The following is a 24237-nucleotide window of genomic DNA, read 5'->3' as shown; positions in this document are numbered from 1 at the left end:
TATCAGGTTGCTAGTAATAAGCAAGTTTTTTGGCTTGAATTTCAAGTCCTTAAATGTTCTCAATCTAATGTGACTTAAGAAAACCGCTAAAATGACTGAATGGCAGTTTGTGAGGGAAGAAGAAATAAATGGCTCCAAATACTCCACTAACGAACGTCTCTGAGCGCTAAATGTTTTCGTATTTTAAAGCCACTCTAAGGAGGGATGGCATAGTGGTTAAGAGTATAAGAACTGAGCCTGAGTTTAGAACAAATCGACACATACCATGTGTGATCTTGGGTAAATAACCTCCGTTTTTCACTATTCTTACTTGTTAAGTGAGGATTAAAAGGGTTGACACATTTCAAGTGCTTAGAATACTGCCTAGCACATCATCAGGACCCAATAAATATTGGCTATTACATTGATGATTGTAACTGTGTTAGTTATACCGTTTGCCGTCTAGGAACTCCCTTCTCCAGTTTCCAGAAGACCTAATGGAGTGAACACTTAGGACTGAGTGACTGATCTGATTGGTGGGCTCGTTCCTGGCCGACTTCCACTGGGCCCTGCTACACTAGGTGGGGTCACTGTGCTCTACCTTAGACCAGGCCCTCTGCGATCTGTTTGGGCTTCCGCTGAGTGTAATGCTCTCCTCTGCCTTTCCCTGATTTCTCTGCTTCTTACTGGGTGGATAGATTGAATTCCAGGGTGTGAGATAGGAGGCCTGCACGATTTTCCTTTCCAAGTTTACTAGGAATGAAGGCTGATTTCTCCATCCCCATCTGGCTCCTTGTGACTGTTCTCCATTGGTTCAAACTCCGAGGGAGGAAGGGAAATAAATAGCACCTCAAAATTATTTGTTTAGGACAACAGTACATGCAGTGGTAATCTAGTTCTTGAATTTCTTTTCCAGAAAAGCTTACTTGCTTTCCTGAAAGATATAAATGTATTTTTGTCCCTAGAAATTCATTTTAGAGTTAATAGATTAAATGAAATAACAGAGCCACTAATAAAGTTGCAAATGAAAAGAATTTTTCAAGATGGAAGGAAAAAAACCCCACAATTCTCTTTTGGTTATGCATTCTGTGTTTTTCACAAAAGGAAACTTTACATCAAAAGGAGAATGCATGGCACCATTCCTACAGATTGAAACAGTTTTGAGAAGGCAGAGCTTGTTTTATCTTTAGCTCTCCATCTCCTCTTTGGCATGAAAAATAGGTCTGAAAATTTTCGTTTTTATACCCATTTATTTTTCTTTTTTGTCTAATATTCTGAGTTGATACGACAGTATATCCTAACCAACTGAGAATGGCAATCTTCTCATCTTCTACATGGACAACTTATCTGTGTTTTAATCTCACTGGAAAAGAACGTTTTCACATTCAAAGGATACAGAGGACCACGCAGAGAGTGACAGATGCTGAGAGAATAACTCGTGGAATTCCAACTTTCCGTCCTTCATTCTTGATGTTTACTTTGAGTGTCAATGCAGCCTGGATCCAGCAGGCCAACGTGCCAAATCCAAAAGTCAAGGAAGTTCCGACATTATGGATTTCTTCATCATTTGTGAGCTAAGGGATGAACAGATAATGACCTGTGGAGGTCCATTTAGAAAATACATACAAGCCAATGGAATATGTGAAGGAGAAAAAAATAGGTAAAGAGATGTCCCAATAATGGGATGATAGGTTGTAGAAAGAGTAGAATCCTTCATCTCCACTGGCTCTTTGTGTCTATTCTCTATTGGTTCCAACTCTGAGGGGAAGTAGAGAAATGAATAGTATGCCCACACCTCAAAACGTGTGGAAGAACCATACAGGCAGTGGTAATTTATTCTTTGAATTTATTTTCCAGAAAAGCTTTGTAGAAAAGTAAAAGAAAAAAGCAGGAGAGTTACACAAAAAAAGAGAAATGTCAAAGTTTCTACAGACATAAACCCCAAACTCTGTTTTCTAGACTAAGAAATGAGACCAGAATCCGGCTGTGCATTTACTGATTGAGGATGGCCAATTCTAAGCAAGTCAAGATTTCACTGGCCTGGACAACTAATGACACGTGAGCTGTTCTTTACTCTTACAAAACTGGTCAGTCTATGTAATGCGGCCAATTCATTGTTAATGGGCTTTTGTTTTGTTTTCCTATTATAATAAGAAAACTGTACTTATGAGCTTTTGCCATATCTGGAGACCCATTAAAGGGCAACAGTGTTTGAAGATTCCTGGTCAAGGCTTTTATACAGTTAATAGGTTAAAGGAGACCCATCTGGGTTATTTCAATTGGGAGTTAGAGACGTAAACTGCCCAAATCATTACCCACTGATTTAAAAAATATATCTGTCACTTAAAACACCTTTATTAATTGCATATATTTTTAACTACACATATAGTACCCCATATATATAGGAAACATACAGGAAATAAAATCTACTGTTGAAGAGATGGCTTTAAAAACATGGTGAAAATATCCTTTTGAATCGCCATTGCCTTCAGGTGTTTTATTGTTTAGCGTTGCTATGAATAATGGTTGTATCAAATCAATATTACTTTCCCTTTACAATTTTTTTCTATTGTTTAGGCTGTAGGATTTTTTTCTTCTTTGAAGAAGCCATTTTCCCCCCTCACAGTTCAACACACATATTTTTGAAACATTTTATTTTATTTTATTGTTATTTATTTATTTTTTGGCTGCGCAGCACGTGGGATCTTAGTTCCCTGACCAGGGATCGAACCCACACCCCCTGCATTGGAAGCGTGGAGTCTAAACAACTGGACCGCCAGGGAAGTCCTGAAACACTTTAAGTAATGATTCCCCAAATCAAATTTTACTTCTAGGAAATTGGTTTTCCATGCTCTACATAGTCTGTTCATTTATTTTTTAATTCTAATTTTAAAAGTAGATGATACAGTTACATGGGTCAAACTTTAAAAAATTGTAAAAAGAGTATAGATTGAAAAGTCTGTCTCTTATCTCATATACTAGCCACCTGGTTTCTCCACAGGCAACTAATGTGTTATTTGTTTCCTGTGTAATCTCTGTAGATATTCCAGAAAATGTTCTTCATATATAGCGTCATCATTTACAGTTTTGAATATCTGTGGTTCACCCAAACAACCCAATCACTGGGATTCTTTGGGGAACTTTAGTGAAAAACAAATTGTCTACTCAGTAACTTCCATCTAAGACCTGGTTGAGAGCAATGATAGTTACTGAGCATTTTACAACATGCCGGCCCCTGTAGCACAGATGGATAAGTGGAGGAAAGACTACTACCAAAATCTCAATAAAAAATGCTCTGTGCCCTAACATTTTGGAGCTTAACAGATAAACTCTCAAATATTCTCCTGATAATTCATCGTCCTAGCCAATATGTTCTAAGAATGCAGCTTTCTCATTATCTAGGTTGATATGGAATGGGATCTAGAATAGTTAGAGGAATTGGTAGGATTGCCTTCCTAACTGTCAGACAACCCATTACGTAAAAAATACTTATTGAGGGCTTCCCTGGTGGTGCAGTGGTTAAGAATCCATCTGCCAATGCAGGGGACACTGGTTCAAGCCCTGGTCTGGGAAGATCCCACATGCTGCGGGGCAACTAAGCCCGCGTGCCACAACTACTGAGCCCGCGAGCCACAACTACTGAAGCCCACACGCCTAGAGCCCGTGCTCCTCAACAAGAGACGACACCGCAATGAGAAGCCTGCACACCGCAACGAAGAGTAGCCCCTACTCGCCGCAACTAGAGAAAGCCCGCGCGCAGCAACGAAGACCCAATGCAGCCACAAAAATAAAAATAAATAAATTTATTTATTTAAAAAAATACTTATTGAGTTGCTACTGTGTGCCAGCGGACGTCTTGGGGAATGAGTTATCCTAATTTAATGAATTATCAGCACTGAGGGTCAAGGACGAGAGACAGTCTTAGAAAATCCACTACCATATTTTCAGTAAGAACATTCCTAAACACTCACTAGAATGCTGAGTGTCTGGAATGCCTGCACCATTTGGATTTCACTCAGCAGACGGGGGAGAAGTGTCAGGATCGGTGTTTGACTGCAAGGAGGAAGTTTCTAGCAGCAGTATACCGCAGAGGCCGGAGGAAGCTGGGGAGGGAATGGAGGCAGGGAAAACAGAAAGCCACTGTAACTGGGCAGGGTCTCCATGTCTATTTTACAAATGAAGTCATTTAGGTCAAGAGTTGTGTGAGGGTATTGGCAAGGGAAATTATGCTTAAGTGACCTCGGGCTTCTACATCTCTGGGAAGAAGAGTTAGGGTTAGTACCTCTTTATACAAGTCACAGGTGTTCTAGAGAAATTCTGGGTTTTCAAACTGACCCCCATGTGAGCTTGCTCATCTAAAATGCAAAGTTTCATCCAATAAGGATGTTCAATGTTTAATTACAGAAAGGCAATGATCCTATTAATTTTCTAGAAAGGTACATTAGGATACAATTTGTTATGAAAAAAAGTATACAGCGGTTTGAAAGCCCTATTTTAGTAGATACTTTTCCCAATAGCTGTGCTGTATTTCCAATGCATAGGGAGGAATTTCTCATGTTTAATTCACACTTACGTAGGCGAGGCTCAAAGAACAGATGGGGTGACTGCTGGAGAAACTGTGCATATCAGGAACCACTGTTGGCATTTTTTTAAAGATTCATGGAGAATTCTAAGGGCCACGTAGTGACTATACCTCAGTGGCTGTGATCATCATATAGGTGAATTGTGAGATGGAGGTGAAAAAGGCCAAATGAAGTACCTGAAAATTACCAAGTAAGGTCATTCCGAAGGAAGCCAGACAGAGCGCCACCAATCCACTTATATTCAGCCACGGATTTAAAACCTTTGGTTTCAGTTGTATGAAGCGCAGAACAGCTACCACCAGAGCTGGGAATAAAACAAAATGTTATAATTGAAAAAGTTAAATCACACAGTCAGACTAGGAAGCAGTGTTCTAAAGCCACAATGTGCAGAAGTAAATTTTTGCCACAGTACACCTTTAAATCTCTCTAACGACAGATGCATTTTTAAAAGAAGTTTTCCATGTGATGTTTCTGATTATTGAGATGTTTTATTCTAGCTAACCTGGGGAAAGCAGAGAGGAATTGAAGCAGCGTGCTATATGTTATTTGGGTGACGCAAGACGATAGACTGGTAACAACTAGTGTTATTCTCAGAGTTTTCAAAAACAAGGTCAGCACAAGACAGACTGGCTTAGGAGGACATCACAGAGGCTTGGCACGCAACAGATCAGACACAGAGAGACAGCCTGTGGCACAGGAATTCACTGATTCAATCAGCCTTTAGTTTAGAACCGTGTTAGAACAGATAGGGCAAGAAAACACGGGGAAGAAGACAAGGTTACCAATCTAGACAAACCTGCGGGTCCCTGTGCCAGAAATCATGCCCGGGGATAGGAAGGAAGATAAAGGCACATGTACAAATCCCTTTATTACTGGTTTATTCCCTCTCCCTTCTGATTCTACCTGTAGGTGTTCATTGTCAAAGGACAAAGGCAGCTCATTCAAATTAGAGCAGTTACAGCAATCAAATCATGGAATCTGTATTTTAACATAGCAGATTTGGGGGTTTGGTGTGTACTGAAAATCATATTGATTATATTAAGAAAGCTCAATTCTTCCAAATGATGTTAATTACTTATTTTAAAATCCCACTTTTTTGAATCAAATTGTCATCGGAGAATCTGCAGAGAGAAAAAGGAAGTTACTTAGATTTCAAATCTGACTTCTAATAGTAACCTTGAGACCAGTCCATACTCAAGTCACTAATCTAAGACTCCCCTTTTATTAATTGCTTAGTGCAGGGATATTTTCATATTTATACAAAAAGCTGGGAAAGGTCAGTCTACAAATGATTTTTTAAAAGCACTTGCAATTAATATGTTATATCTAGTATAAAGAAATGCACTTACTACTTCCTAAGGCAATTTATTTTGACATTAAGGTTTAGCAGGGAGGACAATTAGGAATTCAAGAATTATCCTATTTATACAGCAATTAGTAGGCAATTATTTGCTATAAGTCTGCCTTGATTTCAGGCCATTATTAGTAGCCGTTAACAAAGAAACCCATTCACAAGTTTGCATTTCCCAAGTATGACGAATTTCATAGTTTCAAGCTACAAAGTTAGTTCAGTGAGTTGACTTTCAGTTCCAAGTACCTCTGGTCAAAGAGTGGTATACAACTTGGTTAATAGTTGGATTTTGGAAACAAAATAGAAATAAACTGCAATCTATGAAATCTTAAATTGTTTGGATCTGATTTAGCTTTTAGTATATTTATGTTAAAGCTAATGCCCATGATTCATCATCAAATTAATAGATTATACTTGAGTTGATAATAGTTATTTTTTTTAACATCTTTATTGGAGTATAATTGCTTTACAGTGGTGTGTTACTTTCTGCTTTATAACAAAGTGAATCAGCTAAACATATACATATATCTCCATATCTCCTCCCTCTTGCATCTCCCTCCCACCCTCCCTATCTCACCCCTCTAGGTGGTCACAAAGCACCGAGCTGATCTCCCTGTGCTATGCGGCTGCTTCCCACTATCTATTTTACATTTGGTAGTATATATAAGTCCATGACACTCTTTCACTTTGTCCCAGCTTACTCTTCCCTGCCCCCCCACCACCGACCGTGTCGTCAAGTCCATTCCCTACATCTGCGTCTTTATTCCTGTCCTGCGCCTAGGTTCTTCAGAACCATTTTTTTGATAATAGTTTTTCAACCGAAGGGTTTGAGGGATCCAGTTAGGAGTTATCATATTATCAGAAGGCTATTAATGTTGACAATAACTATCCTAGAGGATGAAAAAATAAGCACAATTTCTAATACTTTTGGGGATACGAATAGGAGGAAGAAGTGGGGAGACGAGAAATTCAACATAAGCGCCCTGACACAAAGTGATCTTCAGATAAAGAAGCCATTAGATTTAGACCAGAAATTTCCCCACAAGGCACCAGGGGAGACATTTGCTAATTAATTGTGTGTGGATATTAGTCAGGACATAATGACAGAATACCAAGGCAGCACATTTAATTTCTTTTAAAAACGACTAGTGGAGAGTATGACTCTGGGAACTTTCTGGTTGTCACCCAGTTTGGAGGGCTAGGATGGTGCTGGAACTCTGGCCGAAGCCCTAACCCACTGCCAAAGCAGACACCGAAATGGCTGTTCACGTTGACCATCCAGGTAGTTTGTGCCACTCTTTCCAAAAGGACACAGTCAGTGCCACTGTCTGTGTTACTCATTTCTCGCCAGTGAACTCTGGACGTGTACCAGTCTCCTGGCTCCAGCATTGCTAGCCTTCTCATTTGTAATATGGATGGTAAATCACTTCATCAAGAACAGATAATGACATTAAGCAGGAAACAGAAACCTCCCTGAAGACAGGAACCAACCCAACATTCCCAACTTCCAGAACTGCATTCCAAACACCACACTTGGCCCTTTTAACCTATTAACTCCATGATTAATCAGCTGAGGCTAGGCCTACTTTCTTTCCAAAATAGGGTCTAGTTGAAATTTTACGGTTGTAGAAATAATAAAGCTTCCGATCCATTAACAGTTTATTAACAGGTTTAAATACAGACAGATTCAGACTATCTGTTATGAAGTCCATTTACAACCAAGTAATGATTTAATTATACCTTATTGAAAAAGTTTTCTTGGGCAGTAGGGCAATTTCAAAGCCATCTGTATATACGTCAACCAATTTTTACCACATTAACGTTCTGCTCAATAGATATATTTTTGTTTCATTTAAAAATTTAAAATTTTACTTACAGTTTTAGAAAAGATTTTTAAAACCCACCCTTTTGCTGTTTTTGATATTTCCAGCAGTCCTTTGCTATACAAGTGTCCCTTATTTATCTGTCTGTTAAAAAATGTAAATATTAGAGTAATTCCTTATTTTCTTTGTTAAATTCTTCTATTTTGAAGCTGATCGAGTTTTTAAAGTTCAAACTCAAAATAGCAGCTCTTCACTGCAGTTCTAGACTGGTGTCTGGCCAAATTCTTTTTCATTTTGTTTAGTTTTACTGTTTATGCATCAATAATTCTTATTTATGACAGCAGTAGAACATGACAATCGATATGTTTTGGCTGAAGGAGGGAAAGACGCCGCTATTAGGTAACCAAAATCATTCAGCTATTAGTTTATCCTCACAACCTCTCCAGGGCAGAAAATAATATTCCTTTTAAGAAATTTGTCTTGGTCTCCAAAGAAGACATACAGATGGCTGAGGCACGTGAAAAGCTGCTCAACATCATTAATTATTAGAGAAGTGCAAATCAAAACTACAATGAGGTATCACCTCACACCGGTCAGAATGGGCATCATCAGAAAATCTACAAACAGCAAATGCTGGAGAGGGTGTGGAGAAAAGGGAATCCTCTTGCAGTGTTGGTGGGAATGTAAATTGATGCAGCCTCTATGGAGAACAGTATGGAGGTTCCTTAAAAAACTAAAGACAGAATTACCATATGACCCAGCAATCCCACTACTGGGCATATACCCTGAGAAAACCATAATTCAAAAAGACACATGCACCCCAATGTGCACTGCAGCACTATTTACAATAGCCAGGTCATGGAAGCAACCTAAATGCCCATCGACAGACGAATGGATAAAGAAGATGTGGTACATGTATACAATGGAATAGTACTCAGCCATAAAAAGGAACAAAATTGGGTCATTTGTAGAGATGTGGATAGATCTGGAGACTGTCATACAGAGTGAAGTAAGTCAGAAAGAGAAAAACAAATATCGTATATTAACGCATATATGTGGAATCTGGAAAAATGGTACAGATGAACCAGTTTGCAAGGCAGAAATAGAGACACAGATGTAGAGAACAAATGTATGGACACCAAGGGGGGAAGGTGGGGGAGGGGTGGTGGTGGTGTGATGAATTGGGAGATTGGGGTTGCCATGTATACACTGATGTGTATAAAATGGACAACTAATAAGAACCTGCTGTATAAAAAGAAATAAAACAAATAAATAAATAAAATTTAGGAAGTAAAAAAAAAAAGAAATTACCCAGCCCATAAAAACTAACCACCCTGTAACCTGGGGCCTTTTGACTTCTGACTGGCCCACACTGTCTGTGGAGGGTGTTTCTCTCTAAATAAATCCACTTCTTATCTAAAAAAAAAAAGAATTTTGTCTTAGGTCTTTACACCCCACCCCCCAGGAGAAACGAAAGTGTGGATTTAGGACAAAAAGCATAACTAATTCTATACGGAAATCACTGAGCATTTGATCTTTGATTAGTCCATCAAAAAGATATAAGATCTTTGCTAACTGATTTTAATAAATGTTACACCAACTCATTTGTAGGTTGTAAATTATAATCTATACAGCTGCCAACAAGCAGTGATTTATAGGTGGTCTATGTTGTTGCTTATAGTCAGTGATGTCGTCTAAAGTAACAGCCAGAGGTCTAAGAGGGGTAGGCCTGGGGAGACAAAAGCAACCACAGTTTAGAGCAAGAATCATTAGTAAACTGATTCTTTTTCATTCCCAGATAAATAATTGTTGGTTCACTCCTACTGAGCACTAATCTTAATCAGTTCTGTGTCTACCAGATGGCACTAAAAATGATGAAAGATAATAAAGTATAAATATTGGATGCTGTAATACCTTAGAGCAAAAGCTAGTAAAAACTTAATTGCTTCTTGGTGGAGCAGGGGAGGACTGGAGAGTCAGATGATGACGAATGTCATCTGCAAGAGGGGAACTTGTTTTCATGACTGTGTTTTTGGAAATGCTTTTATAATGAGTTAATCGTCAACTTTATAACTGGATAAATTTGTGAGCTGTGCAAACTGGCATATTTTAGATTTTACACTAAAGACTATTGGGACATATCAATTTGTCTTAAGAATATAAAGGATAATATATTGTTTCCAACATGTTCATTGGTTTCTTTAAAGCCCAGTGGAAGACAGACAGCCTGTGACAGCTTCCTCATAAAGGCAGTCTCCTGTGTATCATGATTAGAAGAGGTAGTATTTGCAAAGCACTTAGCATTATGCCTGGAATATTAAGTGACTGTCATTAATTATTGTTATTATTGTGCTCCGTGGGGATGATCATATGAGTCTGTACCAACCTGCAGGCCTATGTGGTGTGATTGCAGAGGGGCTGGGAAGGGTCCCTGACCCTGCAAGTCCAGATTCACCCTTGGGACTTTGTGTTCTATTAAATGCAAATATCTCCTTAGAGGTCATTTATGCCTTAGCATGAATATGTTTATTAGAGTTCTTCAGAAGAGTAGTGTCAAGACTAGGAAAAAAGAGTGAGTCTACAGCTCCTGGCAACCTTGAGGCTAAAGGCAGTGAGGACAAAATCGGACCCACTAGCACTTCCCCTGGTGCCTCACAGGGAACATTCTCCATGTTTCTCACATTATCAGCCTTCTGAACCAACTAAGATTCTGCCTGTGTTGCATGTTGGACCAACCGTCTCCCTTGATTTTCCAGGGAATTCTACAGGTCTTCCCTTTTCCTACAGCAAACATTAAAAAGGAACATGTAAGAGTGAATAGAAATTTCTTTATGGGGCGTTTATAAATAGATGAAATAACAGGGCACCTCTCTGGGGGACAGGTGCCAATACTCCCTCGGTAATAATATCATCATTCTCTCTTACTTGGAGTGAAAGTCTCACTATGCAAAAGAACCACTTCCAGAAAACCACTGTTGAAAAATTTAGCTGTCACAGGCCGACCCAACAATATGTCAGTGGTGGTAGCTGGTTGACCCTTTGAACGACACCGAGGAGTCCTGGCCTGGAGGAGATGGGCTATAAGGTCAATTTGGAGGAAGACAGAGAGCATGGCTGGTTCCCACGATCCCCAGGGAACAGTACAAAGGGGACAGGATATTAAATGAGGGCCTTGGTCCCTAAAGGAAAAGTGGGGAATTGGGGCCAGACATGAGTACAAAAGGTTTCTTTCTTTCTTTTTTTAACCTATGTTTCCATTTGCCAGCTTGATATGTGTATAGGTGCAGGGGAGAGCATCACCCTAATGTTAAGGCTGACCTTTAGATTTAAAGACAATATCTACACACATCAATATTTATCACAGAGCCTAAGCATTTTTTCATCCTTGCCAGTGAAGGAAAAAATAAGGCATTCTTTTTAAAGCAAACATATTGCACAATATTACATTCTCATGCAGGATTTTATGGCTCATGAAATATATTATTTCATGCAGCAAAAGAAATAAAGTCAAGAATTGGCTGAAATGATTAAAGATAGTAAAGGGAAAAGAAAACGTAAGGTAAGCAGGTGAATGTAAAAGGATTTATGAGAAAAAAAGACCCTCAAAACAAAAAGCCCTCTTCAGCATATTGACATGATATGATACCGAATTATCAACTAAGCCCACCATACATTTGATATGGGTTTGGGAGAATTTAAAATAAAAAAGAAACATACCAAAGCACATAAAGCATTCTTTATGCTCTTCTTACCTAGGAATGCTGCCATGTTCATAACTTGACTAAACACACAGCTTGCAGGAGGTTCATCACCTGCAATACTTGAAAAACAGGAAGTGTTTTATTATTACTATAGTAAAATCGATAACTCTCTGCCATTGACTGAATGTCTGTGTCCCCTAAAAATTCATATGCTGAAATCCTAACCCCCAATGTGATGGCATCAGGAGGTGGGGCCTTTGGGAGGTGATTAGATCATGAGGGTGGAGCCCTGGTGAATGGGATTAGTGCCCTTATAAAAGGGACCCTAGAGAGCTCTCTTGCCCTCTTTCTGCCATGTGAGGACACAATGAGAGGATGGCAGTCTGCAACCTGGAAGAAGGCTCTCATCAGAACCTGACCATGCTGGCACCCTGATCTTGGACTTCCAGACTCTAGAGGTGCGAGAAATAAGTTTCTCACATTTAGAAGCCACCCAGTCTATGCTACTTTGTCCTAGTAGCCAGAACTAATACACCCTAAATTTTCCTAAGATCCAACAGATCAGAAGAGAATTATCAAGTTACCTTATATATGGTGCATGCTTCACACCAGGTTTCCTGGATAACAAAAGAAAACCCAGAAGCTCAGGTTAAAGCATGGTCACTTGTGCATAGTTTAACTTCATCAGTGGCAAAGTTTTTGTTAAATCTACTGATGAATAAAGAATTACCCAGAGATAAATTTTACCTTTCAGCTGAGTTTAATGGGAAAATTTTGTCATCTTCCACAGCTATAAAGTATCTATGAAGAAAAAACAAAAAAATGTATAAAACAAAGTAATGTAAAAAAAACCCAAGAATCATTTGTTTCCCAGTTTTATTGGACTAACCACATTAAATCATATTCATTTTTTTCTAACTGGGAAAATGTTGTTTTACTACAATGCTTTACCTATAGCTCACCTAGCCCTCTGAACCGTAAATGTCATTAATAGTATTTCTTTAATTTTCAAAAGAAAATTAATGGCAATTAAATAATGGTAATCATTATAATCTGGAAACTGGGAAACAAAGAAATAAGACTATACAACTTTGGGCAAACTAAAATTAGGATTCAAAGTTTTTAATTTCTCAGGAATACGTGTCCACCTTTCTTAATGAACTGCAAGGAAATAAAATAATTTTCTAGAAGTAAACAGTACTTGAAATAAGCAAGTGTGGGAATGTTTTGTGATAAGCAAGACTTCTAATGTAATGATACCCATTTTGTAAACGTACCAGACCCAGTCACACACACCAAAAAACTGGACTATGAACGGGGCTGTGAATGGAATCTTTATAGCATGTTAGTGTCAAATTAGCAAATCTTGCAAATAATGAGTCCACATCACCAGTATTCTTCACCGTCTGCTTTGCATAATTTATTACTTGCTCTTATTATTTACTTTGGGTGAAACAAGAAGGGAAGAGAAATGGGGAATTTAGCATGATTGAACTAGTAAACATTATTTTAAAGTATTTACAAATACATTCATATGAATATGAACAGTTGTCCCTCTGTATCTGTGGGGGATTGGTCCCAGGACCAGCAGTGGACACCAGATTCTGTGGGTAATCAAGTCCTATAGTCAGCTGCACATCCAAGGGTCCATATCCTCAAACTCAACCAACCATGGACCATATAGTACTGTAGTATTTATTGAAAAAAATCCACATATAAGTGGGCCCTCGCAGTTCAAACTCCTGTTGTTCAAGGGTCAACTGTAACCTACGCACATCCTCCTGTATACTTTCATCTCTAAGTTATTTATGATACCTAATAAAATATAAATAGTTGTAAATACAATGTAAATGCTATGTAAATAGTTGCCAGTGAGCAGCAAATTCAAGTTTTGCCTTTTGGAACTTTCTGGAATTTTTTTTTTCCCGAATAATTTTGATCTGCAGTTGGTTGACTCCAAGGATGTGCAGTCTGCAGACACAAAGGGGCAACCATACTATCAACACTTGACATTTTTATCTACATTGCACCTGAGTCCTTAAATAAGTGAATACTCACACTATCCACAATCCAGCTGAAGTAAACAAGGTAAATACAAGGGGTAAAAACATCCATATGCTGCATTTCTTCCCATCCATGCCTGTACCCCTGAAATAAAATGAACAGGTGTTAATAACCAAGGCAAAAATTGATCTCACTCTTTCAAGATGGAATGGAAGTTTACTTTAACCTAAAAAAAGTGTATTTTATGAATCCGTGATTCAAATCAGTGTCATTACTGTTACCTACACAGGTAGGAAATCCCTTGAGGAAGCAACATGGAAGACTGTTTTCTATCATTAGTTTAAATATTCCAGAGTATTAGTTGAGAACTGATGGAAAATTTCTCCTGAAGACGTGTATCATTATACAAGCATCAGTGTATTTAAGAAAAGGCCAGAGAGTTTGGTTTAGGACTTTCAGGAGAAAAGCTAGATATCAAAGGCATACTCCAACCTACTTTTAGTGCTATTATTAACATTTATGGATTATGGATCCATGGATCTGGCATGTACCTATGTCTACAGCTTGGCAGACAAGAGTGTGAGAAACAAATGGTTACTAAACAAATTAGCAGCGCAGGAAGAAATGACAAATACTTTGGAAATCTGAACTTTCCTCATGACATGTTATCGAGCAACAATCTCAGAAGACTCTAAAGACGAATGCTCTAGAAAACAATGTATTGTGTATAACTTTAAATTCGCTCCAACCAACACAATCAAAAAGGATACAGATGTCAGGCATTTTGTATACTATATTTTAAAAGGAAAACATATGAATAAAAAGTTCTCCACAAAAATGAAGTGAAAACCAGACGCTTCAGAAGTGTCTGTGAAAAGTTATTGGTACAGAACAGAAAGAAACAACTAATTATCACTTTCCTTCTTTGCCCAAAGCCATCAGACAAAATCTATTTGAGACTCTGGATCCAACAATCCTTAAGGCAAAAGAAAAAACCTGTTTCAAGAAAATAAAGTGCCCTAGTGACTTCCGCAGGTGACCTGACAAAGAGAAGGGTAAAGTGATTAAATGGCACCTCTAAGGAAATATCACTGCTCATTATTTGGGGTTTTACAATTAACTGCAAAAAAAGCCGCTTACTGGGTTTGAACCAGCGCTGCCACATTTCTGAGCACCTCTGCAATATCTGCTATCATGTGCTGAGACTCCCTGGCCCTTCCGAGTGTTGAGAACAGAGAGAGAACACAGCCTTCCCTTCCAGGCTGGTAATCTGCGAGGTCTCAGGAAGGTCTTAGTTCCCAGAACTGACCTACCTGATCAGGTAGATCTTTCAGATCAGGGGACAGACAACTGGACCTAATAATGTGTCTTTGAACAGACATGCTGTAGTGTAAACACCTACTTGGGTAGGGGTGTTAAATAAATTACAGGATCTAGAAGTCAAAACACATTAGAACCACTTTCAATCAATTTAATTCAGTCTAATCCAATCTGATCCAGTTCACAGGTATTGACAACCTACTTGTGCCAGGTACTATACCGGGCGGTGGAAATACTGAGGTCTAATGAGTATAACTCTTTATATGTAATAGTCTATGCAATATATAAAAGCTATTATCTGAGCCAGTGGTGCACGGCTGCCCAGTTTATACGATGTCGAAAATGATGAACATTTTAAACATATACAATATGACTTTTCAGTGTCTATTCATTTATTTATGTCCAGAAAATTGTGGGCTCATAATAGAGCTATCAATAATGCTAACAAAAATAATTCCACCAGTAGCCAAGATGCAGAGGGAGTACAGAAAATAGGGATGTTCACTGAGCATGTAAACCAATTTTTCTGGATCTGCCCCTGAAATAGGGCGCTCTGACAAGATGCGTACAGCCGAAAGGGTTCCACTGGAGTAAGAGTTAGGGGACCTAGTTCTCAACTTTCACTTTGCCTGTAACTGACTCCGTAAGCCTGAGCCAGTTACTTAAATCAGCAACACCATTTCCCCATCTTGCCGCATGAAGACTGAATTCTAAGAGAGGGAGAAGGGCATCAAAGACTGAGGCCTCACAGGGTGGTGGTACCTTGGAAGTTAACCCAAGTTCAGCATCTTATATTTTTACAGTAACAGAATGCTCCCATATACCCAGAGTAATCAGCTGCAGAAGAACTCATGCCTATGAACCATTTTCACACTAGGCTGGTGAGTAAATTACAGTGTCAACTTACTGATATACAGTGAAAAACACAACTGCCAAAAGGTTAAATATTCACATGGGCTTCCCTTTTAAGGAATGTCTATATGGAAAATCAAAATTTTGAAGCAGGAAATTAGAGTGAAGAGAGTTAATGAGATAATTCTAAGACCAAGGCATCAAGCACAATAGCTTTGTGTGCTAATTTCCTTTACAGAGAGGCAGTATGGAGGACTGGAAACGGTATGGCCAGGCATAGGACTGAAGCCCAGTTCTGAGACTCACTAGCTGTGTGATCTCTGGCAAGTTATTTCATCTCTTAAGCCTTAGTTTAATGATGGAGATAACTTCTATTTTGTAGAGTTGTGCTGAGGATTAATGACAAGGCAGGTAAAGTACCTCACACATAAATACATGTTCTGTAAGTGGCATTCCTGCCAACTCTAACTGCCAAGCAGATCAATACACCTGTTAGGACAAGGGCAGGGCCTCACGACAGCTTAACACTTTCTTCTCTGGGCTCCTGCTTTTCTAGAACAAGGCAGACTCCCTTCCTGATAGTATTAATAATAGTTTCTTTCTTCAGATGACTCTCCAAAAAATTAATTAATACCTTTTTCTTACACATATATTGAAGGCCCACCTTCTTAGGTTTCTACCCTCTGGTTATCATTAAGTATGCATTCCTTTTCTTATTTTGTTTTGGAAGCAGCTAAGGTGGCTAATGGCTACTCTCCTAAATTGTTTTATTTTTACTAGTTTAATTCTATAGGGAAACTTTATACCCAAATTATGAGAAAACCATACTGTATCCCTTGCCTAATGATAGATGAAATTTCCCTTTTTTAACCCAAAAGGATGCCTTGGGAGGTGATAAGAATAAGTCTATGGATAATTGTATTATTTAGCTTCTAATGGAACTACTTTGGTGCTTCTTCTGGAAGTTTACATTGGTTATGCTTTTTTTTTTTTTCCCTTAGAGAAAACTGCAAATTCATGGGCAGTTGTAAGAAAGAAAACAGAGAGATCCTGTACATCTTTCACTCTGTCTTCCCATCCTGTATAACCACAGTACAATGTCAACACCAAGATACTGACATTGATATAATCCTTTCACTTTATTCAGATTCCACCAGCTTTACATGCTCTCCTTTCTCTGTGTGTGTGTGTGTGTGTGTGTGTGCACGTGTATTTAGTTTATGCAATTTTTTTTTTTATTTTTTTAATTTTTTTTTAAAGATCTCAGAAGTCTTCACTGAGGAGGTAGTATTTGAGTTGTCTTTTATTTATTTATTTTTATATTTATTTTTGGCTGTGGTGGGTCTAAGTTTCTGTGCGAGGGCTTTCTCTAGTTGCGGCAAGTGGGGGCCACTCTTCATCGCGGTGCGCGGGCCTCCCACTATCGCGGCCTCTTTTGTTGCGGAGCACAGGCTCCAGACGCGCAGGCTCAGTAGTTGTGGCTCACGGGCCTAGTTGCTCCGCGGCATGCGGGATCTTCCCAGACCAGGGCTCGAACCCGTGTCCCCTGCATTGGCAGGCAGATTCTCAACCACTGCGCCACCAGGGAAGCCCGAGTTTATGCAATTTTACTACATGTGTAGATTCATGTGGCCACCACTACAGTCAAGGTACAGGGCAGTTCCAACACCTCAAAGATCCCTAATGTCGCCCTTTTATAACCATACCCACTTACCTCCCCTGCACCCTCCTTAATGATCTCTAGCATCCATTAATCTGTTCTCCATTTCTATAATTTTACCATTTCAAGAATGATATACAAATGGAATCATGTAGTATGCAACCTTTAGGATTGACTTTTTTCACTCATCATAATTCCCTGGAGACCATCTAAGGTTTGTGTTGATCAATAGTTTGGTACCTTTCATTGTTGGGTAGTATTCCATGGTATGGACAGACCAAGTGTGTTGATTTACCTCTTACGAGATATCTAGTTTGTTTCAAGATTTTGGCCTTACAAATCAAGAAGCTATGAACATTAGTGTACATGTTTTTGTGGGAACATAAGTTTTTTTTAATTGATATTGTTATTTTTAAAATATTTATCTATTTATTTATTTATTTAGGCTGCGTTGGGTCTCCGCTGCTGCGTGGGGGCTTTCTCTAGTTGTGGCGAGCAGGGGCTTCTCTTGTTGTGGAGCACAGGCTCTAGGCCCGTGGGCTTTAATAGCTGCTGTGCGTGGGCTCAGTAGTTGTGGCTCGCGGGCTCTAGAGCGCAGGCTCAGTAGTTGTGGCGCACGGGCCTCGTTTCTCCACGGCATGTGGGATCTTCCTGGACCAGGGATCGAACCTGTGTCCCCTGCATTGGCAGGCGGATTCTTAACCACTGCGCCACCAGGGAAGTTCCGGAACATAAGTTTTTATTTCTCTGGAATAAACACCCAAGATTGCAATTGCTGGGTCATTTGCTAATGCATGTTTAGTTTTTTTCTTTTTTTATTCAATCTCCATAGAGACTGTCAAAAATTGCCATTGAGGACTATATTTCAAGTCGTTATGGTGGGGTATTGGGAAAAGTTTTCAGTTAGCAATAATCACGCCTTGGATAAACCTCATTGGCTACAATACTGCCACTGCGCAAAGCTAATACATGTTTAGTTTTTAAAGACTTGGTCAAACTGTTTCCAGAGCAGCTGTACCATTTTATTTTCCTACCAGCAATGTATGATTGATGCAGTTTCTTCACATCATTATCACTATCGATATCACTATTTGGTGTTATCATTAAATAATTGGTGTTGATTGGTGCTATCACAATTTTTTATGTTAGCCATTCTGATAGTCATATAATGATATCTCATTGTGGTTTTAATTTGCATTTCCCTGGTGGCTAGTGATATTGAACATCTTTTCCTGTGTGCTTATTAGCCATCTGTATGCTCTCTTCAGTGAAAGGTCTATTCTTGTCTTTTACCCATTTTCAACTTGGATTGCTTTTTTTTTTTTTTTTTTACAGTTGAGAATAAAAAAACAGTCTGAGATTTCTTCATATATTCTAGATACTAGTCTGTTTTTGGACATGTAGTTTGCAAATTACTTTCTTCAAGTCTGTAGCATCTCTATCCTCTTATACAGGGTCTTTTAAAAAATTATTTTTGTGTATGTGTGATAAAATATACATAACGTAAAATTTTTACCATTTTAACCATTGTAAGTGTACAATTCAGTGGCATTAAGTACCTTCATATTGTTGTGCAACCATCACCACTATTCATCTCCAGAACCTTTTCATCTTCTCGAACTGAAACTCTATACCCATTAAACAATAACTCTATTCCCTCCTCCCCCAGCCCCTGGTATCCACCATTCTACTCTCTATTTCTATGATTTTACCTACTCTAGCTACCTCATGTAAGTGGAATCATACAGTATTTGTCTTTCTGTGTCTGGCTTATTTCATTTATTATAAAGTTCTTGAGGTTCAACCATGATGTAGCATGTATCAGAACTTTATTTCTTTTCTTTTCTTTCTTTCTTTATTTATTATGTATTTATTTAATTTATTTTTGGCTGTGTTGGGTCTTAGCTGCGGCACGCGGGACATTTGTTGAGGCATGCAGGATCTTTCTTTGCAGTGCGCGGGCTTCTCTCTAGTTGTGGCCTGCAGGTTTTCTCTTCTGTAGTGGGTAATATACCACTGTATGTATATGCCATATTTTGTTTACCCATTTATCTGTAAATGGACACTTGGGTTGTTTCCACCTTTTGGCTATTGTGAATAATACTGCTATAAACATATATATAGCATACACAAATATCTATTCATGTCCCTGCTTTCAGTTCTTTTGGGTATATACCTAGGAATTAAATTGCTGGTACTTGGTGGTCACATGGTAATTTTATGTTTAATTTTTTGAGGAACCCCCATGGTAGCCACACCATTTTACATTCCCACCAGTGATGTACAAGGGTTCCAGTTTCTCTACATCCTCACCAACACTTTTTATTTTCTGGTTTCTTTTTTTTCTTTTTTATTTAAACAGGGATTGTGTCAGATTTTATTTATTTATTTATTTATTTATTTATTTATTTATTTGGCCACATTGTGCAGCTTGCGGAATGTTAGTTCCCTGACCAGGGATTGAACCCGGGCCTTTGGCAGTGAAAGCGTGGGGTCCTAACCACTGGACCACCAGGGAATTCCCTATTTTCTGGTTTCTTGATAGTATCCAGAACTATTTGTTTAAAAGACTGTCTTTTTAAATTTTGATGAGTTCTAACTTACCAAGTTTTCCTCTTGTGGATCATGATTTTGATGTCAAGCCTAAGAACTCTTTGCCTAGCCCTTAATATCGAAGATTTCAGCCTGTATTTTTTTCCCTAAAAGATGTATAATTTTACATTTAAATCTGTGATCTGGTTATGTCTTTTTAAACAATAGATTTCTATTGTCTTATTCAATTGGATTAGACCCTAGACCATTTATAAATCACTTTAACAAGGATCAGGAAATAGGTGATGAGCTAAGTCAGTCTTCTGACTTAGTAATAAGTAGTAAAGAAGATTCTTATAATGAAGAACATATATTTAAGCCATAATACACCCTACCATGCCAGGTTCTTTTGTCAACTGACGAGTATGAGGTTAAGAACAGAACAGTGAGGTGTATGTGTGTAGATGGGGGAAGTTCCCTTACTTACTTCACCTCCCTACCCACCTTTGAGTTATCATGGAGACCAGAAAATCAAAGTAAAACGCTCTTTCAGGACCAGCTTCTGGTTTTGTTAACCTACCAATACCCCATCTGACATATCTTGATGCTTTTTTTCCTTCTCCCTCCCTGGTGGGACTGTGTTAACGAAAGAAGGGGACTCTGCTACATATACTTTTCTTGTCCAAAATAATCTATTTGTCTTTCCTTAGCGCATACCCAGCTGATAATGTAACCAAAGAACCTGCAATAGAAAAAACACTGATATGCTCTCTACTTTCTGTGCTGGAGGAGGATTTCTGGAGATGCCAGGAGATGAATGTTTGATTTGGTTTGGTTCATAAGGTGTTCTGGCTTGACAAGTTCAGATGTTTGACTGGAAGTACTTCTAAAAGAAAAAAATGAATAGATCTATTCAATCAACTCTCTTCATTGCCTCAATGTTATCTAAGCATTAAAAGTTAAAACTGAGAGGTGGTTCTCTTTCTCCCATCCTTCCAGACACCATTAAAATAAACTGGCCCAATGCTTCCTATCACAGTAGAAAGTGTCACACAAACTTTACTTATATTTCCAAGCAAGGACAAGTTCCACTCTTTCCCTGAGCTGCATCAACATGGCACCTACCAGCTATGAGGATACATTTTTCCTTGCCTTTTTAAAGAAAGAGGGGAAGAAGGAAGGACTACTCCATACTCCTAAGATAGTTTTATCTGTGCATTCTGAATTATACTTTTTAAAATTTTTGTGTAATATTTACTCCATTGATATTAATCTGCCAATAATACCTCATAGGAAAAAACTTAGGATAATTGTTTCCATGTCCCAAATGGTAAACTATATCTGGAACAATGTCACCCAATGCGTTTCTGACAAAAGGAGGAAAAGAGCCAGAATTGCATAAACCTTCTCAAAAGGGTTCTGGCATTAAGACTCAGTTTGGAAGACTACCCTCCAAATGGTGTCATGTACCCAAATGATTTGCAAAGCTGTTATCCAGATGGTCAAATCCCCCTCGAATGCCAGTACTGCTAATCCCCTGTACATTTCTCTTGCATGTTCTTTTCTTCCAGTAAATAGCATTCTCAAAGTTTGAGCGATCTTCAGTCTCTTTCATGGAATCTGTGGTAGGAGTGGGACTGCACAGTGGGGACTGCTGAGCTCTCAGAGTCAAAGGCTGAAAATCTCGATCTGCTCCCTGCTTCCCTGAGCGTTCCTTCTTCCTCAGAGAGAAAAATGAACTGTCAAACGTTTGCAGTGGCTCTGCTGTCGACACTTTTGTTCCTCTGTAAGTCTTCTAGCTTTAATGCTCAAGAGAACACTTGGTCATTTGAAAATTTACAATCTCATGGAAAGAAACAAAGTGTTATTTAAGCCCACGTTTGCTCAGCACCCAAGACTCCAACTACATGAACGTGATTTGAAAAACGTGATTTGACTCCAACTACATGAACGGGTCTTGATAAAGTTGAGGTCACATATTCATAATTTTAATCACCAAATTCCAAGCAGATGATTCTTATAGTATAATCTAATGAAGCTACTCAAGTCAAAGAATATAGCATACTGTTACCAATGATAATCCTTGAAGAAAAACTTTCCGTTCTTTCAGGTGGTGGTAAAACTCCTCCAAGCCACAAATGGAAAAGGAAAGCCCATTGGATCATCTTGATTTACAGATTTTAAAACTTTATTAATAAGAAACTACTTATGACAGTGAAATGTCTCAAAAGTTAAGATAATATCTTTTGGGGCTGGAAACGATTTGCTTGTTATGAATTGGAAGGATTTTGTATAACCTAGGGTAGTGGTGAGAGGCAGCTAGAGTTCATGGGCTCAGGAGCCAGCTTACCAGGGCTTGGAATCCCAGCTCTGCCACTTACTATAGTGGTTGTGTGATCTCGGTTGTTCAGTCCTCTCTGTGTCTCAGTTTCTTCATCAGTAAAGTGGGAACAATAATAGTACCTACTCATCGGGTTTTTATGAGGGTTGAAAATACATTTAAGGCTCTGATAACAGTGCCTAACATTTGATGGCTTTTCAATAGGTCTTAACTATATGCCACTGCAAGTGATCTTCGGGGTCTTCAGTTATCTTTCTTAAAATTTTGTAATTTATCAGGAAATAAGCTCTCTGCCGAAGCAATTTTTCATTCTGCTCCCAGAGCCAGCTGGTATGGAGCAGGAAAGATTAACGAGTCACCCACTAATGACCAGGATTGTTGCACTGTCTATGGACCCAGAGCATCCTTGATTTTTTTTTAACCTTCTGGGAATCTCGAGTTATTTTCCATGTGTATCATAGACAAATGTGGAGAGCGTGTGTTATTTTGTAATTCAATTACAATTATAGATGGTAATGACAAGGACTATTTGTTTTGTTTTGTTTCATCCCTAAAATGTTTACAGGGTCCCAGATGTAAGTCAGCATAGAGATCTGCAATACAGCAAACTCAATATGCTGATGGTTAAAATTTTGCTTTCAAAATCCTAAGTTTGGGAAAGCATGATAGCTTGAGTGACTTGGTGTCATATAAAAATATATGACTTCCTTTAATCATACAGATATAAACAATACTATTCAAGCTATGAGGTCAATTTTGAGCCAAAATAATTTCCACGAGCACTGGAAAGAAACAATATATTAATTAATAACGGAATTCTTTAAAATATTGCCATCTCCAAAAGAATATGATAGTTTCTATGTAGAACGAATGGTGACTGGTTTTTCTTCAATGGGCTCTTGATTTCTAAAATCAATCACTTTCATTCAGTTGACAAATGACTTATAGGGATCCATTCACGCTAGTGGCCCAAATGATTCTTTTTCTCAGAAATAGATGGAACATACTGTCCTCACACCATTCACGGAATAATCCCAGAAGGAAGTCCCTTCTTCCAGTATTTCAATTCAATAATAACCTCTTAGAATTTCTATGCTGAGATCCTCCTCAGAGTCCATTTATATCTTCAATAATAAAAATATTTCCCACATATGGCAGATATAATTGCCAACTCAACAATCATTTCTCCTCTTTTTCTTAGCTAACAGAATCTAGTTTTACCCAGGACAGCAATGTGTTCAGCCCAAGAGTATAAGTCATGGCCAGTATAAGCCAATCATAGCTATCTCATTTTCCTTAGACAAATATCTTTCCAGACTCCCTTGCACCTGGCCAATGAGATACAATGGAAAGCCTCTTTTCTGCCCACTCTTCTCCTTTCCCACTTGGGATGCTGTTGTGAAAGTATGATACCTAGTGCTATGGCAGCCATCATGTAACCATGAGACAACAAACACAAGGACCCAAAGCCAAAATACTAAGGATGGCAGAGTAGCAGATGGAAAGAACTGACTCCTTGATAATATCATTAGACACTGTATTTAATTCCCGATATCAACAGCTCCCAAACTTCTTGTAATGTGAACCAATTAAGTCTTCATTGCTTTATTACTGTAGGTTGGTATAGCATCAAAATCCACTCTCCCTTCTTCCATTATAACTGGGCAAGTGGCTGCTCAACTACACTATAATTAGCAGCCTCCCTTTCAAGTGAGTGTGGCCCTGTGTGTAAGTTCTGTCCAATGGAATGTGAGTGAAGGCTCTTACAATAAAAATATTGTATTATATAGGAAAAGGTATCTATTTTCTAGAGATGCACACTGAAGTATTTGGGGATTAATTGTCATAGTGTCTAAAATTCACTTTTAAAAACTTCATCCATGGGGTGATGAAAGAATTTTAGAAATAGAGTGGTGACAGTTATAAAACATTGTCAATCTAATCAATGCCACTGAATTGTATACTTAAAATGGTTAAAATGGTACATTTTACGTTATATATATTTTACCATAATAGAAAAATAATTTAAAAAACTTACATCATCAAAAAAAGGTGCACCACATCACACTGATTAGGATGTCTATTATCAAA

The 24237-nt window shown here is 38.4% G+C and overlaps 1 protein-coding gene and 1 non-coding gene across 7 annotated transcripts in view; both read right to left on the bottom strand.

Moving 5' to 3' along the window:
- TMEM150C (transmembrane protein 150C) overlaps positions 1-24237 on the bottom strand; it is a 91211-nt gene that overhangs the window by 3451 nt on the left and 63523 nt on the right. For all 6 annotated transcript variants that reach the window (XM_059923989.1, XM_059923992.1, XM_059923993.1 and 3 more), the window contains 6 exons: positions 13496-13585; positions 12185-12238; positions 12022-12054; positions 11489-11556; positions 4739-4866; positions 1376-1553 (listed from right to left, as the gene is read on the bottom strand). In XM_059923989.1, the coding sequence (XP_059779972.1) occupies positions 1376-1553; positions 4739-4866; positions 11489-11556; positions 12022-12054; positions 12185-12238; positions 13496-13575 (541 nt within the window). In that variant the 5' untranslated portion in view covers positions 13576-13585. The remainder of the gene's footprint in view (positions 1-1375; positions 1554-4738; positions 4867-11488; positions 11557-12021; positions 12055-12184; positions 12239-13495; positions 13586-24237) is intronic.
- Positions 18097-18237, bottom strand: LOC132366794 (U4 spliceosomal RNA). The gene has a single exon (XR_009503521.1). It is a non-coding gene; the product is annotated as a U4 spliceosomal RNA (small nuclear RNA).

The sequence above is a fragment of the Balaenoptera ricei genome, chromosome 5 (genome assembly GCF_028023285.1).
Source record: "Balaenoptera ricei isolate mBalRic1 chromosome 5, mBalRic1.hap2, whole genome shotgun sequence".
In the NCBI taxonomy this organism is placed as follows: domain Eukaryota; kingdom Metazoa; phylum Chordata; class Mammalia; order Artiodactyla; family Balaenopteridae; genus Balaenoptera; species Balaenoptera ricei.
The sequence above is the reverse complement of the archived record's forward strand: the minus strand, read 5'-3'. Positions and strand labels throughout refer to the sequence as shown.